Genomic DNA, 27772 nt, shown 5'->3' on the forward strand with positions numbered 1-27772 from the left:
AACAATGAAATAATCCCTTCTGGGTCAACATACTTCATCACTGCAGTCCTGAACAGAACCTGAAGGTCTCTGATTTTATGTTTCTTTTTAACAGCAATGCTTTCTGGGATTTGTAGTTGGAAAGTGACTTCAAAGAAACTGATCTCGCTGTGTTGTAATAAAAATATAAATAGAAAACATGAGGTAAATACTGTACCAGCCCTCACATATTTAGTCTTTTTATTCCTGCAATCATCTCCGGATCTGTCATTTCCCATGTGAACACTACAGCATCAGTATCAGAGCACAAAGCCTGGAGGTAGAGCTGTCTTATTACAAACCAAGCCACCTGTTGCGTACAAACACAGTGGATCCCAGACTAATCATCCGACAAAGAGATGAAAAAGTGACGGAGAAAAGACACAATTACACCCTGCCATCGGTTACTGCCACATTCAAAAGGAGAACGGAGAGGGAGGACATGGAGAGTTAGGATAAAAAAAATGAAACACCACAGAAGAGGACAGCAGGAGCAGATTTTCAGAAAGCAGCCTGGTCATTTATTAGAGCTGCAGCTACCTGCCTCTCACAGCTAATGAGAGACGACACTCCGACAGAAGGGAACACAAATCAATGGACTCCCACTCAGCTGAGCGGACCCCGTGTTTCTGGCAATAAAACGCATGAATAATGGAACCAAACGGACACCTAGAACAGTGATGGCAATAACAAAGCACGCCCAAGGCTGTGCGCACGACAGACTGGTCCAAATGTTCCCGTGGTGTTAAATCAGTTTAGGTATTAAAGTTTAAAGCCAGAAATTGTAAGTGTCCTGACAACAACCTCAAGGAGAATTTCCTTTGACTTAATTGACATCTTATTAGATATAATGTCACTAACATTAGCAGCATACTTTAAGTATGTAATTACTACGCCATCAAGTCTCAGAACAAACTACAAATATGCTTTATGTGGTTTTCCCTCTCCTGTAGTGTGTTCTATAGGTTTGAGTGCATGTAAATGGTCTGCAAAGGCAAAAATCGCTATGATTTTTACTCCACTATATGTATTTAATGCCTTTAGTTGCTAGGCAGATTAGGATTAATGATGGTAAATATAATCTCCCTTAAATCAGACTGTAGTTCACCTGCAGTAAATCCAGCAGCTACCCTGCAGTATACAAAGCCATTCAAACTAGCTGCACCTTTACCAGCTCTGAGAACACTTTAATGATCAATCATTATAAAACATATCAGAGATATTATTCTGAAATGGACCAATCAGACAATGACTACTTTTACTGTCGCTACTTTAAGTACATTTAGAGGAGAGTACTTTCTACTTTCACTGGAGGAACATTTAGAATACTTTTACTGTGACAGAGTATTCCTACACTCTGGTACTTCTACTTTACTCAAGAACAAGATCTGAGTACTTCTACTTTACTCAAGTACAAGACCTGAGTACTTCTACTTTACTCAAGTACAAGATCTGAGTACTTCTACTTTACTCAAGTACAAGACCTGAGTACTTCTACTTTACTCAAGTACAAGATCTGAGTACTTCTACTTTACTCAAATACAAGATCTGAGTACTTCTACTTTTACTCAAGTACCAGATCTGAGTACTTCTACTTTACTCAAGAACAAGATCTGAGTACTTCTACTTTACTCAAGTACAAGACCTGAGTACTTTTACTTTACTCAAGTACAAGATCTGAGTACTTCTACTTTACTCAAGAACAAGATCTGAGTACTTCTACTTTACTCAAGTACAAGACCTGAGTACTTCTACTTTACTCAAGAACAAGATCTGAGTACTTCTACTTTACTCAAGTACAAGATCTGAGTACTTTTACTTTACTCAAGATCTGAGTACTTCTACTTTACTTAAGAACAAGATCTGAGTACTTCTACTTTACTCAAGTACAAGATCTGAGTACTTCTACTTTACTCAAATACAAGATCTGAGTACTTCTACTTTTACTCAAGTACCAGATCTGAGTACTTCTACTTTACTCAAGAACAAGATCTGAGTACTTTTACTTTACTCAAGATCTGAGTACTTCTACTTTACTTAAGAACAAGATCTGAGTACTTCTGCCTCTGGTTTTGTGGTTTTCCAAAAATCAAAACCTCTTGGATAATGATCTCCAAAGTTTGGCAGAAAATGATGAAGAAGCTTGATTACATTTCTGAATTCAAACCATCATCACGACTATGCACTTTATTCCATGTTTCCCTGTGGTTCACTGTCAGACTCAGTACCACTCTGAGTCTAATGACATTATGTTTTATTCACACTTAAATATAAAGAGGGAGCGCTGGCAGCATGCAGATTCAAAACCGCAGGATTTTATAAAGTCTGCGTTAAAGGAGTCCGAAAATTCAACACAGAGAGGGAGGAGCAGACGTGAGTCATAACTCAATTGAATGTGAACACAAAGACATGATACACACAGAGATTCAGGGGACTCACAAATCCTAAAGAGATCATTACGCTATATAACTTAACAATTATCAGGCTTCAGAGTTTATTTTTGTATGAAAGTAATCCAGTGGAAGTGAAAGCAGCTAATTCTGCATACGGTACTTTTAGTGGTCCCGAATTTAAAAAATGTCCCACTTTTCCTAATTTTATCAAAGGCATTATATTGTGATTCATAACGGCAGAGTTATTCTAGAAAATATAGCACGAGACGCTAACGTCCTGCATCAGAGCGAAGCGGAAAATAATACTGTCTTCATGTCTTAAAGCTGCTGAGTCATATATCGCACCTCCAACAACAAATAAATCCAGAGCTCCGGTTCCTTTACTTCCTCTCCAGAAAAAAGGAGAGTAAAAGAAAGGATCAGAAATCTCAGTCTCAGTGTCAGCCTGCTGCCTGCCACTCGTCCCCCAGCAGACCCACCGGACATCCATCCCCTATTTATTCTCTGTAAGCTGTCTCTGCCGTCTGACCAGACATCTGACCCCATCTCCATATTTCTGGACTCATTACACCCTTTCTGACCCACAGAGAGATTGTTCTCTGGCATCACTTTAACATTTTACGGGGAAAATCTGTATTTGAAATATCTTGCATAGTATTCCAGCGGTTGTTTTGAAGTCTCAGAAGTTTGTAGGAATAAACATCATGAGAGATTTCTGGATAACAGACCAGTGTTTGTCCACATAGAGCAGAGGATGTGAACTCCTGGACTCTCCCTCCCTCTGCAGCCGGAAGTCCTCCTCTCTCCTATTTTTATCTCCCCCCTCTGACAGAGGAGCACACCTCTCTGACTCACTCTCCTCGTTTATTTTTATCCTCCGCCTCTGGTCTCACTTCTGCAATTTTAGTAAATTGGCAATTTTGATGAAGAGACAGTGCAGTGGCAATACTTTCCCGTACACGTAGTGAACACGGTATATTTTATAACCCCTCCTGACGGTGATGTAACAGGAAGGACTCCGAGGTCTACTCCATATGTCAGCTGTCGCTCCAGATACAGAGAGCAGATCGTGGTCTGACCGTAACCCCGAGGGTAAATTAACGTACGAAAGTTCACACACCTCGGCCCCCTGCTGCCTGTAAGCATCCAGAGCAGCTCCTCCTTCAAATGATGGCTTATGGACGGAAAGGTCAGGAGCCCTGAGCTGTCTTCAGGCTCATGAACTAACAGGGAAACGTTATAGAGTTTTGAAGCATGATTAACGGCAGTAGAATCCAAAACATGTCTTAATGTTCAGAAAGCTCTTTATTTTTCTCATACTGCCTGTGCTGCAGTACCTCTTTTCACCCTCTGTCTGAAACCAGAGCCCAGTCTGCTGTGATTGGTCAGCTTTGTGGTGATTGGTCAACCACTTAAGAGATGTCCCGCCCCTTAGCCTATCAGGTCAAATGTGTTGGAGCGCTATCCAATAGAGGCGCGAATGTCACTATGTTCGGGAAGTAAACAAAGGAGTCCAATGGAGGTGATTCAGGCAGTGGGGAGAGAGAAACTCCCTCTGGAGGGAAGACAGGGATTCAAGTCTTTGCAGACCATTTACATGCACTAAAACCTATAGAACACACTACAGGAAAGGGAAAAGCAGAACCTCTCAACTTTCTTTACATCTTTTTCTCTTTCTTATTTTTAAAGAAAGTTATATATTTGTTTCATTGCCACAACCGATTAATCTTTCCAACCTTCGAAACTTCCTGTCTCCCTCCCGTTTGGTCTCCAACTCCTGAGAAAAACCTCTCAAGCTGATAAATGTTCAACTTTCTTCCACAGCTAGCCGCTAACTTTTGTGCTGTCTGATGTTTGCACCACAATCCCCATCAAGGTGTCCATTTCCCTTTACCTTGATGATGTGGAATTGACTGTGAGCAATTGCCCAAAGTGATTGCGAGTGCAAAACACAACCTGCTCCTTGCTTGACTACAGGTGTCACTTCAGTACACAAACATGGGGGAAAAGGTCCAAGCAAATGCAGAAGTTGCCATCTCTGTGTGGTAGTTAGAGAGAGTTGTTGTGAAGATATACTTTGGAGGCACCAGGATTAGAGGAAACCCAGGTGAGAGTTTGAAACAAGCTCCATGCTTCCTCTCATTTCTCCCTGTTCTTTTATTCTGGCTCCTAATGAAGGAGGACAATTATAGAAAGGGTCCTAGCAACAGACAGAGTGTGGTTGTTATACAGGCGAGGATGATGTCTCAATGGGCCGTGAAGCAATCTGTAAATGGAAGCTATTTATGTTCAGAGTGGAGGGAACAAACAGCAGAGGATTGCTGAGGATTACTGACGCACTTCTTCTTCCTCTGCAGGGTGGTATTCAGAGTCTGCTCACCCAAATGAACACAAAGACGAACACATTTCCTCTCCCCCCTCCAGTGGGGTCCATCCGAGCGGAGAGCTGTGGGTTGATTTGGTCCCATTTAGATCTGTCTCGATGAGAAACAAGCCCCAAAAAGTTCATCCCATAGTCTCATGCAGGTTAGAAAAGGAGTCCTTTACTTTAAAAAATGTTAAAAATGAAGCCCTTAATTAGAGTGGCAAATTAGTACAAGCAGTCTGAACACCCACCTGCTTCTCTGGAAATAATGACGATAAACCCACAGTTTTATTTCAGCACTTACAAAGTAAAGCCCATTGGAAAATAATTCACCAGCACTTAAAATGTTTCGATCATTTGAAGCGAATACATCTGTGTTTTTTGTTGTTGTTTCTCTGAGTTTGTGTCTTCATGGTTATTGCACCTATTGTCAAGTTGCTTTGGATGGAAGCGACAGCTAAATGAAATGTAATGAAAACAACGTTTCATTATCCAAATCAACTGCCTTGAACATAGTGAGGAAGTCACAGACACGTGGAGAAGCCAAACACCATCCTCTGGAGACGCACACGGCTGAGTGAGAGCTGTACTCACGGTCTCTAGCAGGTCACGAGTCAGCTGAACCCAACACTTATTATGGTCGTATGATCCCAAAATTAACCTGAAATGACCTTAATTCAAGCATCTAACTAAAAACACGATCAAACAACCATTGACTTCCATAAAATGTTAAGTCAAGTTCAGGTTTTGGACTCCAGCAGCACTCTATTGTTAACAGTGTGTCTCTCTCACCTGGCAGGCGTTGTACAGCAGCTGGTGCTCGAACTTGCGGACTCCGAGGATCTGCTGGAACATCTCGTACAGCTGCTCCTTGCTGAGGATGAGCTCCGACACGGCGCTCAGGTGCGCCCGCTGAGGCTGCCGGCGCATGTCCTCCTCGCCACGGTAGATGGCGTCGTACTTGGCGATCCAGGAGCTCAGCACCGTCTCTTTGCTCAGGCCGTCGATCTCTGGCAGGCTGCGGACGCGCCGCTCGATGTTCTTCTTGAAGACCTCGCGGAAGTCGTTGGCCGAGCAACCGCCGCTCTGAACCATCCGGGAAACTCGCTCGCTCTTCAGGAAACCCTGCAGAGGAGAGGGGAGCACAACAGTGAGCACTTAGAGCCAGAAAACACCAACTTTAGGCCATTTAACTTTATTATCATCCCATTGTCCTGGAGAGGACAGAGGACTCTTTAAAGTAGAGACGCCACATACTGATATACACCTGAACATCAGCAGGAGAGGACTCTTTAAAGTAGAGACACTACATACTGATATACACCTGAACATCAGCAGGAGAGGACTCTTTAAAGTAGAGACTCTACATACTGATATACACCTGAACATCAGCAGGAGAGGACTCTTTAAAGTAGAGACACTACATACTGATATACACCTGAACATCAGCAGGAGAGGACTCTTTAAACTTTTCAGACTTCCTGTTTAGACTGAAATACCCAGAGTCATTGGGCAGAGTTTCTGTATCTGAAGTGCTGCTCAGAGTCTGACAGCAGAAAGTGGCTCAGAGAGAAGCAACAGTCTCTCAGTGTGACATGAAACAGTCTCTCAGTGTCTCACCTCCTCCTGTTAGTCGCTGTGAGACTGTGAGCAGAACAACATCAGGGAGAGGAGGAAGATTCATCTGATGGAGGTCGAGTGCAAGGAGAGCAGCGACATCAAAAAAATTTCAGAGATTTAGATTCATTCCTCCACTGATCCGCACCAGTCCTGTCCTTCAGACTTCAAAATCCTCCATTTATTTACACAAAAATAAACGATGAAACAGACGTTTGATCAGTGATTATGTAAAGCCAGATTTTATGGCTTCAGATGTGCAAACTATTGGAGGCTGGAATTTCTGCAGTTGATGCCAATCAATATTTGAGAGTCACAAGAACAGAGGCTATAGCACTCAACGATGGCTTCCATTATAGGATAATATGTTGAATATTTCCCCCCTAAGTCTTCCTGCACAGAAACAGCTTTTATAACCAAACAATAACCCCATAATTATAACTCAACACATGACATGTTAGAGCACGATACGTCCAGATGTTATGTTGCCTCCGTACTGACGGCTGCATGCACCACAAAGGCCGCTTATGGTTGATGCCATGGAAACAGGACTGCCATTGAGAGTGAGGATTCTGTGGTTTGGAAATCCCTCTATATTTGGGTTCAATCCACACGGCTATCTGCTTTTCTTTTCTGGCTATTTTCTGGGTTTTTCTCCATCCTTTTCTGGAGAGTTTTTAATGAAATGAAGATCTGAAAAGAGAAGAGGGACATTTGCTGTACGGTGGGAGCCATTGGGGTCACTGTTAGAAAAAGTGGTGGAGAAACTACTGCATTGAGCCCCCCCGCAAACAATACATACATATAAACATTCGCTTGCAATACTTTAACAACTAGTGCCGTAACCTTGCTACGCTGCTGCAAAGCGGGAGCAGCAACTGCTTTAATATTCTCTATTGAATATTAAACTAACTGAACAGAAAAGGAGAACCGTCCTCCAGACTGCACACGTTCTTTTGTGCAGATAAAGCTTTCTAAAAGGGCACACTTCTTTGTGCACGCTATTTTCAGAACATTTTTAACAATTTATCCTACTGCAAAGAGGTGGGGACCAATGCTAAGATCCACTTACAGGAAAACTTCACCCCGCAAAATGATCATTTGTATATTAAATGATAAATAAGTTCAACTTTTTTAGCAATTACCTTACTTTTGAAAACGTCTGCATAAATAGGATGCACCCAGAGAAGGTGTAGCTGTTTTAAATGTACCCTTTTGGGTTCAAATGCATGTATTCCAGGATCATTTTGTGGGGGAATTATTAATTTAATGCAAATGTGTGGTAATAGGCCACATGCAAAAGCTTGGAGAATAGGAGATTTTGAGAAAAAGACTCTCAGTTTGCAGATAAGGTGAAGTTGTGACGGACAACTGACAGCTGATGGATTTCACCCGGCGTTCAGCTTCAGTCTGCTCTGAGGGTTGTCAGCGGCGCGTCATGAGAGCGATAGACCAGCGGAGCGGGAACCAACCAGCAGATGGAGAGTTACAAACCTAACAGCGTGGAACGGAAACCACTTGAAGCTGAGGAGATTCAACAAGCAGACAAAAGAGAAACCATAAAACTAATGTTTCAGCATCAAAGTCATCAGCAAGTCAGCTGTGTGGGGGTGTGACGCTGAGAGAGAGTCCTCTTTATGGAGATGAATGGAAATGGGCGAGCGTTAAGTGGATGGAGTGGGATGTGACAGATGCAGCTGCCACCAGGGGAGCTGCTAACAGCGGCTAATCTGCATCGCTCACCACAAGCAGGCAAACACACTTTAAAGTGAAGCAGAGGAGGCAGAGAGGCCCAGAACCAGACAGCTGACGGTTTCAGACGAGGACACTTGGGGGGAGGACGCAGATGTTGGAGTGTGGAGGGGGATTTAGCCATGACAGGCTGCAAACTCATCCACTGCTTCAGGTTTATTTATCCGGCCAGGTGGGACCAGAAGAGGTGTTCTACAGAGAGTCGTGTTTCACAATCAGCCAACAGAGCCAGTGAGCTAATAAGTGTCTGTAACACAGCGTCAGTCATTAATTGAAAGTCAGAAATACTGAAAAATGTTAAAACCACCAATCAATACTTTGCTTTAGCTGCTGGTGAGGATGTTTTTTTAGATACAGCTGCAGGGATTACTTTACTGGTAAACCAACCAGAAAGTTAGCATTGCTATGGTTCCCTTCACAAAAGGTTAATAGGATCCATTGCAATTTGGACTATAATGGAGGAAAATAAGTTCTGTGGCAAAGAAAACGTACATGTTATGTGTTAGCAAGACATAAACACCACTGGTATGATTGGTGAAGCGTGAATGCTATTGCCAGCTAACAAATTACACCACCACTAGATAGAAGATAGAATGGGAGGATGAAACCCTCTTTATTGCACACAGCAGAGCACACACAGTGAAATTGGTCCTCTGCATTTAACCCATCCTAGTACTAGGAGCAGTGGGCAGCTATTGTGCAGCGCCCGGGGAGCAATGGGGAGGGGGGATTGGAGGTGTCCGGTGCCTTGTTCAAGGGCACCACAGCAGGGCCTAGGAGGTGAACTGGGACCTCTCCAAGTAGCAGTCCACTTTTCCCAGTCCAAGCCCCTACTGACTGAGCCACTGCTGGACACTAAAGCAAAGGCTAACTGGTTATGTATGATGGTTAATGTCTCCAACAACCTCTGTAATCTCAGATCCAAACCCAGCGTGGTTCTGAGTATTAGTTATCTTTTCGACAGAAAGCCAAAGGGAGTTTTTCCATTGGATTTGGATTATTGTGGAAATGTGCGCAATAATAAACAAAGATGCTAAGCTAAAGGCAGCTAATGTTTGGTAGGATGATGTTTAATGTCCACAAAAACCTCTCTAGTCTCATTTATTTGTTAACAGGCAATGCTTCAAAGTTCATGACTGACATTTTTTTGTCATCGAATTAAACCTCTTGAGACTTCGAGGCGAGGGAACAGGAAGCGCAAAAACGCAGACCTTTACTTCACCACTTAATTACAGACTTACAATAACTTGAAATAAACGTACACAGTTCCTACTATACAACATCGTGAAATGTCCCAAAAGCAGCAGTATCACTGACCATTTGTACTTGACTTTTCCATATGAGTCAGCCTTTAGCTATTCACACACATTGCTACACCCTGATGGCCGTCTGGAGCAATTTAGGGTTAAGCATCTTGCCCCAGCACACAACAACATGTTGGCTATGGGGGATGGGAATCAAACCACAGACCTTCCAGTTGGTTGATAACCCGGTACATCACAGTGGGTAAAATTACTGACAGAGTTGGAGCAGTTCTACGAAGGAAGATGGGGGAAATTGCATCGTCCAAAGGCTGATGGAGACCCATTCACACAGAATCCAGGGTGACATTATTGCCTTAAGTTGCACCTTCTCATCACTGATGATGGGAGGATACATGCTTATGCAAAGAAGCATTTTGTATGTGTTCATTATAATGGAATAGAGCTGTTGATCTGGCTCCAAAAACCACATCAGGTCTGCTTTGATCGAATGATGTAAAGGAAGTACCAAGAGGACCAATCCTTTCAACAGGCAGCGTATCGTTGTGCTCCCATAATGTCAACCTGCCTCCGCTAACAGCAGACGGTAACATGATAATAGGTTAATGATGGTGACTGGCATGACAGCGGACTAATGGAGGAGTTGGTCGCTCATTAACCAGCACAGATAAATTCTCCATGTCAGGGTGATTACTGTTTTCATTTCGTCTTACCGTTCAACAACTGAGCTGAAGTGGACCGAGGATAATGTTGGTGTAAGGGTGCTGACTTTCTATTCTCATGCTTTGTGTAAATGTACAAGTGGCCTGAGATATCTCACAGGGTATCATTTTCTTATTCAAACAACAACAACATGTTTGTCTATCTTTCAATAACATACCAACTTCCTGTCTGTGGCTCACAGCTCAAAGCCCATTGGTTCCTTTTAAAGAAGTCAAGTAAAATACAGCACACATTTGATTAGTAAAGGAGGCATTCGATGGGGACTAATTTCAGAGGCAGATTGATCTACATTTGGTGCTCAAGTGAGTATTTGTGGCAGCAGGACGGTGTGTGTGTGTGGGAGGAGTCAAAAATAAAGAGTGTGTGTTCATGGTACTATGGGAATATATCAACCAGTGCAACAGCGTGGCTTATTGGGAATTAGAAGAAGATCTATAAGGCTTAGATAATCATTATTGGTTTGGTTGTAAATAATGTAAAGGAGATTATAGGTTATCAGGTGTGTGTGCGTGTGTGTGTGTGTGTGTGTGTGTGTGTGTGTGTGTGTGTGTGTGTGTGTGTGTGTGCGTGTGTGTGTGTATTCATGTAAAGGTCACTCCCTCCCGTCACCCTGCTGGAAGTCCGGACACCCTACCAAGTTGCCCTCCGAGCCTCGATCAATGGACAGTGTAAGGATCTGATGCCTTGCTCGACGGCCCCTCTTGGACTAACGGTACGGTCCAATTAGACTTTTTCGGACTATTGGGGTTTTTGTTTGAAAAGTTTCAAACGTTTGAAAAAGTATAAAACAAGATCTTGGAGATCCAGAATCAGACAGAATCCCCAAGCTTGTGCAGAACTCTGTAATGTACACATTCTATGACCAACCATTACAGCCTTTAGTTGCAGTCATTCCACGTAATAACTGAGCATCTGCTAATGGAAATGGAAAAGGAGGATTGAAAATGATTCAACTTTGACCCTTGGGTTGTCTTCCTATCTACTTTTGTCCTCCCAGTTTCACTACTTATAGAGCATATAATATCAATAATCACCCAAATCCTTGTTACTCCTTTTAAAGCAAATGTCTTCCTACTTATCACCAGAAGTTTTACTCGAAAATCAAACTTCATTTCTGAGATAAAAAAGGAAAAAGGATTTTACAAAATTGACCGCCAGAAAAACCCAGATGCTCTACGTTTGAATAAAACCCAAGACCTAATGAAAGGGATCATGATTCTTTTCTGGTTGAAAAACGTAAGCATGTTATTTTTCCAGCCCTAACATTAAATGAAACTTCATCCCAGCATTAAAGCATTTGGGAACGACCCAAGGACAACAGGGTTAATAGTCACATGCGTACACAGCACGGCACCCAGTGTAATTAACACTCTTTAATCCACCCCAGGAAGCTACGAGATGAACTGGGGAGCAGTGTAGGGATCTGATGACCCGCTCAATGGCACCTCTTAAAGTATCGGTCCTCTTGAGCTGGTGACCCTGTGGTTCCCAAACCAAGTGCTTACAGACCGAGCTGCTGGCCGTTTGTTTCAGAAGCACAGACTGTCAAACCAACGGACTTACGGTCCAGTGAGACTTTTGTTGGTCTTGCTGGAGTTCTGAAATAACGGGCCACATGTTTCTTTGAGAATATGAATGAAATTGAGGACAATATAATCTTGCGTTCTCAGACCGCCCATGATGCTCGTCCAGACTCTGTAATGTAACCCTACAATGGAAGATTTGAGCGGTAAATCTGGTCCTCAGTCAGACTGCAGCCCTCCCTATGCTGCTCTCCGGATTCTATAGGCTCTCCACCACTTTTGTCTGGCGACATAAATGTCAGCCATTATTACTAATGAATCGATCAGCGGGAGACTTCCTCCCTCCCTGCTGCTGGAATTAATTGGAGCTTTAAAATTTCACTGAATTATTTACACACCAGCAGAGCGCCGGGGCTGAGAGTCAGGAGATTAAAGACACCGGCGACGAGTGTTTGCAGCTTTCTGAGCGTGGGTACATCTGCCTCAGAGGAGAATCAATTCAGAAAGGACAGCGCCATGTTTTCGTGCCGCAATCACCAGAGGATCATGGGTATTATACTATTCAAAGCTGTCGGAAAAATCGACACACTGAACATGCTTCTGCAGAAATGAAGTGTTTGTTTTAAAAACAGACTTTAATGGAAATGAGAAGGAACTGTGCAGAATAGAGCAGGGCAGCTTAATGCATCTACATTTTCATCGAAATTGCAACAGAGAGGTGCAGGAATGAGTCCTTAAACCCAGAAATGAGTTGCATTTTCGTTCTTCCGGTTCCCTTGTCTCGAAGTCAATGGTATTTTTAACGTGTTTTTATGGAGGAGTGCAATATTTAGTACAGGAAGTATTGTAGTGCTGCAAATAAGTCCCAGCCTACAAAAGGTATTCTAAAAACGTCCTCGTTTAATTTTAAGATCATTTTAATGATAATGTGAATAACGTTGGACAAATTGTCATTTCTTATAATATTACAAATCAAATTTGAATTGTCTTATCAGTCCAGTTCATTACGAGTTCTCCACTTTATCGTGCAGCCCTCATTAAGACCCTTTATGAACTCACTCTGAGTCTTTGGACCAGTACGATGTCTCACTTGTGTCCATTGATCTGATAAAGTGTTCTGTCAGAGCGTTATTCAAACTCTTCAAAGTGCACCACCATGAGGAGCTGTGGATCACCACTACTCATATATTTCTTCATGCATAAAACATGATTGATATTAAATCGTCTCCATCGCTTACTTCCGCTCTGTTAGTCGGTCAGAGAGCCTGAATCTTTTATATATCAGCACCAGAGTTTCAAATTGAGAGCAAATGTAGAATAACTTCCATCTAAACGATCATAGAGAAAGCAAAAGTCAGCAGGACTGGCTCTTTGAACGTTAAGAGCTCTATAGATCATATCCAGGCTTAAAGGGAACGTTTGATTAGTTCAAAGATCCGAGAGAAGTTAAGCTTCATGGATTTCTGAGATGAGGCTTCAAGTTTGAACACGAGGAATCAAAAGTTGTGTGAACCTGTGCTGAGAACTTCTTCAACTGGAAGAAGTTCTGGAATTATTTATGGCACAGTTTTAATTGAAACTGATTGAAGGAGTAGAAGACCTGAATAATGTGGCAACAAGTATAGAACATTTGACATCCTCCTCTGTAGGTAAAACTGGTATTGTAGTCACGTAAAAGGTAATTTCATAAAGACATAAATCAAATACAACAAACAAATCTGCCAAATATGACTGTCTTTCAATCACACTGAACCACATTTGTGTTTGGCCACTCTAAAGCAGTTTAATAATAACCAGTGGAAGTGCTGCCTCACTGATAAAAGCCACTCAAAAACACTGATTATGTAATTGAAGCTCGGACAATTAAACAGTCGAGACTCTTATCATAGGTTTGACCGCGAGGAACTGACTTCTGACTGAGACATGTAGAAGAGACACACATTTAATGCATCACCTCAAGAAAGACACGTTACTGAGATAGGAGTCTCACGAACTGTACTGATCCAGACTCTGTTGGCATGTGTGTGAGGAACGGTTAAAGCGTGGAAGGTTAATTTGGTCTGAGTAGACGGAGACACCTCCAACAGCGCTGTTTTTATTGAGTGTCACTTTCCGCAGCCTGTAACAGATCGTCTAGCAGCCAAACTGATTTGATATTTTATCCTAAAAATAACAATCATTTCATGTTCAATAAAACCCTGATGGTGTGCTGATTAAAGGAACGAGCTCTGCCTCCAGCGACACTGCACAATCCTTTTAACACCGGCCCAATTTCTCCTTCCAAATTGCAAATGTCACAGATGAAGTGTGAAGAGGGGGCGTTATGAAAGTCATCAGTCTGTGAGGGGAACTAAAGAGGAGAATCAGAGTCATCACTGTTTGCTCCGAGTCGAGGTGACGCATCAGATTTATCAGGAGTATCTGGAGGACTCGGTTCTGATGAGATTCGTTCTGATTGATCCTCTGGTCTGATCAGAAAGGTAAGGAAGGAAATCAGCACGAGGTCACGTGGTTTTGAAGGAGAAATGACCTCCTGCTGTGTGACTCAATACATATTTTAATATCAGGAATAAATGAACGATAAAAAAAAGGAAAGGAAATTCTAATTAATTTATGATTTAGATTTAAACATCATGACAGAAAACAAATATATATATTGTAAAAGAATACATATCAAATAATAAAATGAAAAATATAATAAATTACAAAAAAGTAAGTTCTAAATATTTTAGAAAATATTAATTAAACACTTTTTAAATTAAATATTAAGATACATAAAAAGGAAATAGCTTAATAATTATAGAACATCATGAGCGGAAAATAATGTGAAAAGAAAGTCACTGAGAGAAGGGAATGAAATACATGGTAAAAATGAAATAATAAATCACAATATATTTTATATTTCAACAATAGATTAAATAAACATGCTATTAAAATAACAATAAGATGATAAACGTATATTATCTGTTGGGATTTTAAAAGAGATAAGGGGGGTTGGTTGGCCAGTGCAATACAGAGAATGTTAATTACTAGAGTTGGGTTGTTTCATTAAAATACCTCCATTTTTTAAATGCTTTGTAACCAAGGTCATCATGACAGATTCCAATTAAAGGGTATTGAAATTAAACAGAATCAGAAATGCAGAACATCAGGGAGGTACCAAGCGGCTCACAGAAGGCTTTGAAATAAAAAGAAAGCCAATGATTTGCACCCGTCTATTCAGAGACCGGTTTTATGTTTCTCATTTGTCTCCTGGACAAACAACACAAGGCCGAATGAGAAAAGTTTGGGAACAAAGTTCAACTTGGGACTTTGGATGTGCTTTTCCATCGGAGGGAGGAAAATCCTTCTGCCCGCCAGAAAACCGAGATTTCACTCCGGGAAAGAAACAGAGAGAGATGAAGTGTTTGAGCCGAGCAACGGTTGGAAGCCATCACTGTCACAATACTGTCACGTTTTCTCCTGACATGACCCACTCATTTCACAAGAATCCGCCCTCCTGCTGCTCCCATCACCTGACGTCTGTGTTCCTGCTGCTCCCATCACCTGACGTCTGTGTTCCTGCTGCTCCCATCACCTGACGTCTGTGTTCCTGCTGCTCCCATCACCTGACGTCTGTGTTCCTGCTGCTCCCATCACCTGACGTCTGTGTTCCTGCTGCTCCCATCACCTGACGTCTGTGTTCCTGCTGCTCCCATCACCTGACGTCTGTGTTCCTGCTGCTCCCATCACCTGACCTCTGTGCTCCCATCACCTGACCTCTGTGCTCCCATCACCTGACCTCTGTGTTCCCGCTGCTCCCATCACCTTACCTCTGTGGTCCCGCGGCTCCCATCACCTGACCTCTGTGGTCCCGCTGCTCCCATCACCTGACCTCTGTGGTCCCGCTGCTCCCATCACCTGACCTCTGTGATCCCTCTGCTCCCATCACCTGACCTCTGTGGTCCCGCTGCTCCCATCACCTGACCTCTGTGGTCCCTCTGCTCCCATCACCTGACCTCTGTGGTCCCTCTGCTCCCATCACCTGACCTCTGTGGTCCCGCTGCTCCCATCACCTGACCACTGTGGTCCCTCTGCTCCCATCACCTGACCTCTGTGGTCCCGCTGCTCCCATCACCTGACCTCTGTGGTCCCTCTGCTCCCATCACCTGACCTCTGTGTTCCCGCTGCTCCCATCAGCCCGGTCTGTTGGGTCTGTTTTGCTTCTGCATCAGTTTTTCTAGCATTTCTTCATCTCGACTTATTTTACGACAGCAGCTACTTTCTAATTCACCTGGCCTGGTCCCAGTGTCCTGCTTTACTTTTTCAAACGTCGCTTCAGGCCCAAATTAAGCCCCGCCCACTTTTTGGTGTAAATCCTGCATCAGAGCGAAGTGGAAAATAATAGTGTCTTCATGTCTCAAAGCTGCTGAGTCATATTTTGCACCTCCAACAACAAATAGATCCAGAGCTCCAGTTCCTTTACTTCCTCTCCAGAAAAAAGGAGAGTAAAAGAAAGGATCAGAAATCTCAGTCTCAGTGTCAGCCTGCTGCCTGCCACTCGTCCCCCGCAGACCCACCGGACATCCATCCCCTGTTTACTCTCCGTAAGCTGTCTCTGCCGTCTGACCAGACATCTGACCCCATCTCCATATCTCTGGACTCAGTAAACCCTTTCTGACCCACAGAGAGATTGTTCCTGGCATCACTTTAAGATTTTATGGGGGAATCTGCATTTTGGTTTGAGGGCGTTCGCTGTACCGCTGTTATGTATTTTAAAAGGTACAATTAACACGTTTATCTATCCAATGAAACCAGTAAAGACCATTTCGCTGAGTCCTTCAGTACAAAGCGAAGGTCTGACAAAATATTAAAGAGGCTCCTGTTAAGCTTTGAATCCTCCGGGGAATGGATGCAGAAATGTTGAAAAGGACAAAGCAGAGTGTTATGTTCCTTTATGAGAAAGACAAACTGCCAAACACTTCAAAGGTTTACACACTCCTCTCTAGCTCAGTCAAACCACTTTCATGCTGCATTAACTAACCCACACCACACACACACACACACACACACACACACACACACACACACACACACACACACACACACACACACACACACACACACACACACACACACACACACACACACACACACACACACACACACACACACACACACACACACACACACACACACACACACACACACACACACACACACACACACACACACACACACACACACACACACACACACACACACACACACACACACAGCCCAACGTCTTTGAATGAAGTCAACATTTATAAGTTGAAAGACTTGGAAGCTTAAAAATGCAGAAAATGAAAACCTTAAGTAGAAATGTTCCTGAATCACAGATTATATTTTATATACAACATGCCACAGCTCAAGAACACTGAGTAAGTCATGAGCAGCTTCAAGTATTTATATATTGGTTGTTTGACAATTTTTGTGTTGGCTCAGAAAAATTGTCCCTATTATTAGTATTATTATTATTATTATTATTATTAGTAGTATTATTATTAGTAGTAGTATTATTATTATTAGTAGTATTATTATTATTTTAAATATATATTATTATATTATTTTTATTATTATTATTATTATTAGTATTATTATTATTATTATTATTATTAGTAGTATTATTATTATTAGTATTATTATTATTATTATTACACAAACAAACTACTTTTAATTTGCCATTATATTTAAATGTGGTTAAACTGCCCATTCTTCTTTTATAATACATTTTTAAAATATTTAACTGTTTTAAAAAGCTTTTAAAACAGTTAAATATTTGAATAATCTCCGTTATTTAATCAGTAATAGTAATTATTCTTTTAAGTATATGTGAAGATATAAAGGTCAGGGTCTCAGGATGAGAGGAGCTGATTAGGAGTCAGAAAATATTGATTCCTCACAGGAGACAGGAATCACTGGGAGGCAATGGTGTTGACTTCTGAAGTGGTTTTGACCCGGGGACCTCCCACAGATTAAAGGTGTTATTACTGCAGGCTGGAGACGAGCAGCAGGTCTAATACTGAAGACCGTCGGTGGTTACGATGTCAGGAGGTTGCAGGAAATGTAAGAAATAAAATATGAAAATGGAATATATATCTGAGCTGGAGGCTCTGGAGCAGCCGCCCCCCCGCCCCCCGCTGTGCTGCAGAAATGTCACACACCTGAAGCACCGGACTCCAGCTGCTCCAAAGCACTAAATTACAGGTCACACACACTCACACATACACAGCTGCAGGTATGTCCTCTATAAATATAACCTGCAGAAGAAACACATCAACTCTGGCACAGGGGGAATAAAGAGTTTAGAGAGGATATCATAGACGGGTAATAAAACCACTGCAGCTCTTCCGTATCACACCTCTCAGTCTGGTGCCTTCGGGACTACAGTGGAATATGGCTTTTACAGCAGGTCCTCCACACAAAGGACTAAATCACTTTCCAAATACTCCACCCGTTCTGATATCGATCTCTTAGCTTTAGTTTATGTCCCTAAAACCAAAAGCAGTTTCAAACCTGACCAGGAAGTGAACTGAACCTGTCAGAAAGGGATTATTATTTGTCTTGTTAATTGGCGTTTTGTTTTGATTAGACAATTATTAATTTAGTCTTTAACACATAACATGAGCATCACTTTCCCACCGCCTAAAGTAACGGCTTCAAACAATAACTGTAAGATTCCTACTGTATACAAACATACACAATCGAGCATTTTGAGTATTACAACAAAGACACATGTCATTTTACACAGACATTTCTCAGACCGATCCTTCTGATTAAATGACTAAGGGCAAACCTTTCTATCAGCAACAGAAAAAAGCAGAGAGCAACCCTGCTTCTTCTTTCATTTTTAGCATGCATGACGCTAGTTCCTGTCAGCCTGACGGCGTTACATGTTCGTGAAGGGTGTGAGACTGAAAGTGTCGGTGAGCGATAAAGTCACAACCTGTGTATCTGTGATCCGTCACATCATGACTCCACGCTGCAGACAGCAGCAAGGAGCGATTCAAATCACTTCTTTACCTCTCGGAGGAACACGGAGGGCAGTGGACTACACACACCCACCCACCACAAACCATTCGGAAGGGGAAAAAGCTGATATGAAGAGGTACGGCGCTGCGGCATCAGTGTCTGATTTATTAACGGAGGAACACTTAAACCCTTCATTTCAAATGCTTACAATCCATCACTGAATTCATGGCAAACTGATGTTGACACCACGCAGTAACACAGACACATCAGCTGCATTATCTGATCCTTTTAATAAGCTGTACAGTTCAGTGAGAAGCATCAGGTCAGGTGGTTTATTTATAGGTTGATTTGGTTTGCGAATAAAAAGACAAGGAATCCATCCTGACACTAACAACAAACACAGACAACACACACATCTCTAATAGAAGTACAAGTACACCCTGCTCCGTCAAATCTCAAAACATTTAAAAACATGGACATTCAAAATTCATAAATAAATAAATACATAGATAAATAAATACATAGATAAATAAATAAATACATAGATAAATAAATACATAGATAAATAAATAAATAGATAAATAAATACATAGATAAATAAATACATAGATAAATAAATACATATATAAATAAATACATAGATAAATAAATAAATAGATAAATAAATAAATAGATAAATAAATAAATAAATACATAGATAAATAAATAAATAAATAGATAAATAAATAAATACATAGATAAATACATAGATAAATAAATAGATACATACATAAATAAATAAACAGATAAATAAATACATAGATAAATAAATACATAGATAAATAAATAAATACATAGATAAATAAATACATAGATAAATAAATAAATAGATAAATACATAAATAAATACATAAATAAATAAATACATAGATAAATAAATAAATAAATAAATACATAGATAAATAAATAAATACATAGATAAATAAATACATAAATAAATAGATAAATAAATAAATACATAGATAAATAAATAAATAGATAAATAAATAAATAAATACATAGATAAATAAATAGATACATACATAAATAAATAAACAGATGAATAAATACATAGCTAAATAAATAAATACATAGATAAATAAACAGATAAATGAATAAATAGATAAATAAATAAATACATAGATAAATAAACAGATAAATGAATAAATAGATAAATAAATAAATACATAGATAAATAAACAGATAAATGAATAAATACATAAATAAATAAATACATAGATAAATAAATAAATACATAGATAAATAAATAAATACATAGATAAATAAATACATAGATAAATAAATACATAGATAAACAGATAAATAAATAAATAAATAGATAAATAAATAAATACATAGATAAATAAATAAATAGGCATCTATGTGACGCGACTATGATCCTATGATTTATTAATTTGTGCAATAGCTGCTGGGAGGAAGCTGTTTTTGTACCGCTTAGTTCTGCTCTTTGGGACAATGAAGGAAGAAGCTGAAACTCTGAGCGCAGAGGGTGGGAGTCATTGTCTGCTATGGAGCTGGATAAGCGCTGTAACTGCCTGAGGTACAGGGTCTCCAGGTTCAGCTGCGGCTCACCAATCAGCCTGCTGGACCACTTCATAATCTGACTGAGAGTTTCTGCTCTTTAAAGTCAGGTTACCGAACCATGACATTAAGGAAAAAGACAGAATTGACTCGATCAAAGTTCAAATAGGACAGTTTCCTAAGACAGTACAAACGCTGGTGCCCCCGCTTGCATACAGCTTCACAGTTTGGATCAGAGCCCGATTTAGAGTCAATAATTGTCCCGAGATATTCGCACGATTGGACAAATTCTACTGTCGGATTCATGATTGCTAATACTTCATGCATGTGGGGATGTCTTCTAAAATCAATGATCATGTCCTTGGTTTTACTTAAGTTGTGGATAGGAGTCCTCACACCACCTGACAAAGTCTTCAATGACAGGGCCATGGCTGCTCTCATTATCCTGGAGCCTACTAACAATTACTCGGAGACAGGGAGGCGACTGCAGCTATTCAACTTTTCCCAGGTCTGTTTTTTTCCTTTTGATTTTCTTTTAAAACTTCAGATTGTTTTTCTAAAAGTCGACTTCTGAAATTCTCCTTCTTAGTGTGGCCGTAATCTTCATCTTTTAAGAATCCACACTTTTTGTCCCTTTTGATTTGTTTTCAAATTTCAAGTTTTTCAGAATTTCTTTCTATTTCTTTAAAATTATAACTTTTTTCCAAATTTCTGAAATGTTTTCTAAATGTCGTCTTTTCAAATGTCCTCCAATGATCACTTTTTCCTAAAAATCCAGATTTCTTTTTAAATGTCTGACTTTGTTTTCTAAATTTCGACTTTTAAAAATGTCCCACTATGTTGTCATTATTCCACCTCCTTCTTCATGTGGCCCTAATCACCTTCTTCTAAAAATTCACAATTTTTATCCCTTTTTTTGTTCCTTTTGATTTTATTCAAACTTCAGATTTGTTTCCCAAATGTATTCTTTTTTGAATTTCAGAGTATTTCTTCAAAATGATCATTTTATCCTAAAAAACCTGAATTTTTTTCAAATTTCTGGAAAATGCACAAACAAACGTCACATTTAAAGCTGTTCTATCTGACCTTTTGCTCACGCAACACGGTTTCCACGCAACACGGTTTACACGCAACACGGTTTCCACTTAACACGGTTTACATGCAACACGGTTTACATGCAACACCGTTTACATGCAACACCGTTTACACGCAACACCGTTTACACGCAACACCGTTTACAAGCAACACGGTTTCCACTTAACACGGTTTACATGCAACACGGTTTACATGCAACACCGTTTACACGCAACACGGTTTCCACTTAACACGGTTTACATGCAACACGGTTTACATGCAACACCGTTTACATGCAACACGGTTTACATGCAACACGGTTTACATGCAACACCGTTTACATGCAACACCGTTTACACGCAACACCGTTTACACGCAACACCGTTTACAAGCAACACCGTTTACACGCGTGCACCAGACTGTGACTGTAGGCACGAATAGATGACCTGTTGGGAGGCCTACCAACTCGTACAACTAACTGAAATGATTTGTTACCTATAAGTAGTTTGAGTTTCATGGTCAAATGTCACGGTCTGTGTCCGAGTGAACCATAATTTCACGTACATTTCATGCCCAAAACATACTCATACATATTATGCTATAGCAAGCACACTGACTGCACGTGCTCCATTGATTTTGCACCGTAATATGGGTGGAACACAACGTTTTCTTTGGGGTAACCATATCTTTTTATCACGTATATTGGTCAAACTTTCCCTATTGATTCCTACAGTCACTGACGTCCTTCTTCATGAAGCTTTCGTGTTATTTTGTCCTCCCTTTATATATCTCAGAGAGTTTTGGACGGTTTTACAGCCTCCACCCACGGTGTGTTTGTAGTCTGTTTGCAGTCTGTTGGTCTCAAGGCCTCAGCAGCTTGCTCTAAAGTGTGAATACAGCTTTTGTGTTTACGATCTGAACTCCTTCGCCTCACAGAAACACCCAGGCTGGTGCAAAGACAATGATGCAGCACAGGAACTTATGTTGCCCTGAAATGAATTGCACTCATGATGAGGAGAATCAGTGTGAAAGCTGTGAAATCCTGTGGCCTCTCCAGCTGTCTCACTTCCTCTTGGGTTGCCAGTTCAGAGTTTCCTCCTCTGCTGATGATTCATCTCCATCTACACAACAGTCTCCTCCCTGTGTCGGCTAATGATGGTGAATTGCCTTCGGCGACGCTTTCCTCTGCAGCTCAGAACCGTGTGATGTAGGGTCGGGTGATGAAATACCATGTACCATAAAACAAAATGTGTCTCCCATCCAGCCGGAGATCCGTGATGCATGTCTTCGCCCCCTCATTTACTACAGACTGAATCCTGGCAACAAAAATTGCCTCGAAACAAAAAAAGGTATTTCTGTTTTATTTCATATTTATCTTTTTTTCAACAAATACGACAACCATGGGTTTTAAAACACTCAAACATGCTTGAAAGACTGAAGTATTCTGGGGCTAAATTGCACGAAGTGACGGAAACAGGAGTTGTAATATCATGGGTTGGCCACTGTAGAAATTTACTCCAATGCCCTTGCAGAAAGCCTCAGTACAATGACACTATTGCACAGATAAACCAAGCTTTGAAACACACACAAAACATCTTCGTTAGTAACTTCATCGTTCACGATAAATATATTAAAATAATATCAGAATTGTCCAAATAGTCGCTATATTTCAGCAACAATGCCATGAATAGTTCCAATGAACTTTTTCATGCTGTTCTGGTTTGAACAGCATTTCCTGTTTGTCTCTGCTCACTGTGTGTGTTTGTAAAACGAGTCAACTGTCTACCAGGAATGATGCAGAGCTGAAGCGGGGCGAGAAGCAGGAATATATCATCTCTTGTTTTCCTGAAGTGAGTCTGAAGAGCCCCAGAAGTTTCTACGATGAATGGAAACCCCTGGAGATGCTGTGTACACATATGATCAGGGCGTGATTGCAGGAGTATGTCTCAGGAGAAAGTGTTGGTGTCTGATCTCATGGGGACGATGATTTCCACTTAGGAGGACTTTGATCATCGGGCCTGTCAGCGAGACAAGCGCTGACATCGAGAGTTCCGCCGATGTCCTCTCTTCTCACACTCTACTGGCAATTACGGAGACAGTGCTGCAAGTGGCCGATAAGATCTCAAACCAAATGATAGGCGCCTCGGCAGGAGGAGGAGGAGGGGGACGCAGAGAAGAGGGGGGGAGATAGAGAAGAAATGGAATAAAAAGGAGTGAGGAAATTCTCTGCAATCTGTGCTCACAGCTGTCCTCCTCCAACAGCGGAGACGGAAACTCGATGTGACGTGGGAGGATTTGTATCGTGTCTGTGGAGGAGTGAGGGGATGGGTTTCCATCCAAACAAAGAGTGCATTTTGGATAAAAATACAAAAATAACGACAGGAATCAGTTGGCAACCCTTAAACGAGTCAGCATTTTAGCATTTCCTGTTCTGGAAGTCAAAGTTTTTTGATGGCTGATGAGATTTTAAAGAGACCCTGTTCTGCTTTCTGGGGTTTCCACTTTACTGTAGTGACTTACATAGGTTTGAGTGAATGTAAATGGTCTGCAAAGGCTACAATCCCTGTGTCTCTACAACTCGCAATCCTAACTGCGGCAGGGATGGTTTGATCCCAAAAAAGTGGACGGAGAAGTGTTTCCGAAATATCAGAGGGACTGCAGAGATGTGGGCGGTCACAGGGAGCAGAGGGAAATTAAAAAGCCTCATTTTGAGGAGAGGGAACGAAAAACTGCCTCTCTCGAAGAGAAAACAGCCGCTGAGATCGATGTTTTAATCTGTTTCAGATGATGCTCACGATAACTTTAATTACTTTGTGCCATAAGAGCTTAAAGACCACTCTGTCTCAGAGGGGTGGAGGTGGACGGAGGAACTACTGAACATGTGGCCACTTAAAAACACAGGAGAAGACAAAGAGACTCAAGAGCATGGTGTTGCCTTTATAGCATATCGTTAGCCGCCTTAGCTAATCCGCCTTAGCTTAGTGGTGGTGACGTGAAGTCATGTGACCGTGCTGTAGTTCCTTTATAGCCCAACATTAGCCGCCTTTAGCTTAGCGGTGGTGACGTGGAGTCATGTGACCGTGCTGTAGTTCCTTTATAGCCCAACATTAGCCTCCTTTAGCTTAGCGGTGGTGACGTGGAGTCATGTGACCGTGCTGTAGTTCCTTTATAGCCTAAAGTTAGCTTTGTGGACATTTGGTTATTATCCTGCTGAACAAAACGTGTAAACACGTGTTGCCACAGAGGTTATTTTCTGCAATAATAAGACCCAATGAATCCCAATTTTCCTCCTGAGGAACCAGGGAGATGCTAACTTCAGATCTGCCTGCAAAGAGTGGTGTTCCTGGCACCGCTCCAGAGAGTAGAGATAATATTTCCCTACCTCATGGTAGCTCCTCACAGCGTTGCAGAAAGCTTCATCCGCCACGATCTGAGTTTCCCCGTTGAGGAAGGCCAGGAAACGCTCTTTCACCGCCTGCAGCTGCTGCTTGTTCACCTGAGAGAGGAGAGAGGATGCATGGAGGAGGAAGGGAGGAAGAGAGGAAGAGAGGGAGAGGGTAATCAGTTAGAAACAGATGGAGAGGAAGAGAAGAAGATGGAGGAGAAGCAGGACAAAAGTACAAGATTAGAGTCATTGCTAAAGTCTGACATCATCATTACAAGAGGAGAGAAAAGTCTCATTATCCAACAAATGTCTTCCATTAGGAAACACAGCTGGCCAAGAATAACAGAGGGAAGAGGAATGTGTCTGTGAGAAAAAGATCAGACACCATTTCAGAGTGATGGTGATTCTCAAGGGACCATAATGAAAATTTAGCTCATTAACCACACACCGCCAGACGCTTTAAAGCCATAATAAGGTCATTTTTTAAACTAATTTCTACGCCGCCATTGGTTTCACAGGTTTAATTTACCACTATTGTTGCATAGAGGGACTGTTTAGTACTGATGTATACGTTTCTTTGTGCTTATGACGGGTATCAACATGTGTAACCAGAGCTCCGTAATAGCATTGGTACAGGTTGTTATTTTTTATCCTCTTTCCTCTAATTGGGACAGGGTGTCGGGGCTTTATGCAGCTTGCTTTACTGCTGTTGCAATTTTGAGACCGATGTTTTAAATGATCATGATGGGATTTTCTGCTTCAATGTTCAAAAAGCTCTTTGTTTTTCTCATACTTCATGTGCTGCAGCACCTCTTTTTTCACCCTCCGTCTGAAAGCTGAGCCCAGTCGGAATTCTAAGAGAAAACTCAAAATAAAAACAGAGTTAAATTATTTAAAAAATGAAATTCTGAAGAAAAAAAATCTAAATTCAGAAAAAATGAAATTATATTAAAAAAGTGAAATTTTGAGAAATAATTCTTAATCTTCTTTGTGTTGATATATGTAGTGTCTCTCCTGGGACATGGCTCCATCCTTTAATGTTCAAAGAGCTCTTTATTTTTCTCATACTGTCTGTGCTGCAGCTCCTCTTTTCACCCTCTGTCTAAAACCAGAGCCCAGTCTGCTCTGATTGGTGAGCTGGCCGGCTCTGTTATGATTGGTCTAACGCTTAGAGATGTCCCGCCCCTTAGCCATCACGTTTGTGTTGGAGCGCTAGACAAAAAATACACCTTAAAATGTAAACAGTAAAAGTGTGCAAATATTTTTAAATAATACAGATTTTTATATAAAAATAAACAGTTAACAAAATAAGTTGAACACAAAAAAAGAAATACAAATATTTGTTTTAAATATGAGGTTAAATCCCCTATATCTCCCCACTCACAAAGTCTTTAAGGAAAGTCAGGAAAATAGTATTTAGTATAGACCGTTATAGACCTAGTATAGCTTATTGTATATAAATGGGGGTGAACCGTTTAGAGATGTCCCGCCCCTTAATCCATCCCGTACAAAGTGTTGGAGCGCCAGCTAATAGAACCCTGAGTGTTACATAGTTGGAGGAAACACAGAGATTTTAGCCTTTGCAGACCATTTACATGCACTAAAACCTATAGAACACTACAGGAAAGAGAACATTACAAAACCATTACAGGACCCCTTGAGGTAAAGCACTCGATGAAGAATGTACTTTATCACACTGGTTGATATAAATATTTTCCAAAACAATAACCACATTTCTCAGAGGAGCTTTTCCCCGCAGAGCAGTGCAGTCATGCTCGGAGAACAAAATCATTCCCATAAATGTCATCAGCCCCGGTTATTCTGTGCAGTGAACCACAGCTGACATATCGTGCTCTATGAGCGTTTTAAGTTCTCATGAGCGACAGCATCACGGGAAACTCATACGCTGCATATGTATGAGGCGTCCGGAGGAAATTACACCATTATTCTTCCTCCTGTTACAACACTGCCAGCAACAAATGCATTCTGGGAGCCAAAGTGCCAGTTCCCCGACTCCACAAAGTGAACAGAGACTTATCTCCTGCCGACAGCTTTTTGTGTGGGCTTCCTTCGCCTTTTCTGTGTCTAAATGCGGCCGCTGCGCTTCACCTTTAAATGCGGGAGAGATCATACGGCTGAATTTATGGAAAGCAGCAGGTTGTGACCGTTTGCAAAATGACTCAACCTCCATCTAACAGGTTGAAAATGTGAAACGTAGTCCATTACAGAGTACAGATAACAAAAGTCCTGCTGGAGGCTGGAGAGAAAGGTGGTGCGAGCAGAAAGCAGCAGCAGCAGCAGCCTCCGAGTACATATTCATGCTGAAGACACATATTTGTCCTCACAGAGTGGAGGTTCAAAGGCAGAGTCGAACTTGTTTGCAGATCTGATTTAATGAAAACACTCACTACCAGCTCTGAGCAGAGAGGAGAGTGTAGGAAGACCAAAAGAAGACCGTGAAGCAAGGGAATTCAATTCATGTATAGTGTAACGTATAAACAGAGTGGTGCAGGAATGAGTCCAAAAGCCCAGAAAGGAGTCAGCATTTTAGCCCGTCCTGTTCCGTCGTCTGGAAGCCATGGCTTTCTGAATGTGTTTTTGAATGTGGTCAACACAAGCTGACAAGATGTGGAATTATTAGCATTAACATTAGCCGCCTTTAGCTTAGTGGTGGTGACGTGAAGTCATGTGACCGTGCTGTAGTTCCTTTATAGCCCAACTTTAGCTACCTTTAGCTTAGCGGTGGAGACGTGAAGTCATGTGACCGTGCTGTAGTTCCTTTATAGCCCAACATTAGCCTCCTTTAGCTTAGCGGTGGAGACGTGAAGTCATGTGACTGAGCTTGGATTGTTAAAAAACAGGATCATCTTATTAATGTAAAATATTTAGAACAGCATATATATCATGATCATAATGTGCAACTCTGTTCATAACAACAGGGAAGAACAAATTAGTATTTTAGGGACTGCATGTCCTTGGCCGACAAAATGTTGTGAATCATTTTCAGATTTGGTATTGTTGAAATTTCAGATGGTGAAGCTCAGATTGTGATTCATCTTCCAAAGCTTATTTGTATTTTATTACAGTTTCATCCATCTTTTCAGAGC

The 27772-nt window shown here is 41.2% G+C and overlaps 1 protein-coding gene across 1 annotated transcript in view; it reads right to left on the minus strand.

Moving 5' to 3' along the window:
- Nucleotides 1-27772, minus strand: part of cadps2 (Ca++-dependent secretion activator 2) — a 158997-nt gene that overhangs the window by 102200 nt on the left and 29025 nt on the right. The window contains 2 exon segments of the mRNA XM_063874216.1: nt 5569-5901; nt 24663-24776. Of these exon segments, the coding sequence (XP_063730286.1) occupies nt 5569-5901; nt 24663-24776 (447 nt within the window).

Source organism: Eleginops maclovinus, chromosome 2, assembly GCF_036324505.1.
Source record: "Eleginops maclovinus isolate JMC-PN-2008 ecotype Puerto Natales chromosome 2, JC_Emac_rtc_rv5, whole genome shotgun sequence".
Lineage (NCBI taxonomy): Eukaryota > Metazoa > Chordata > Actinopteri > Perciformes > Eleginopidae > Eleginops > Eleginops maclovinus.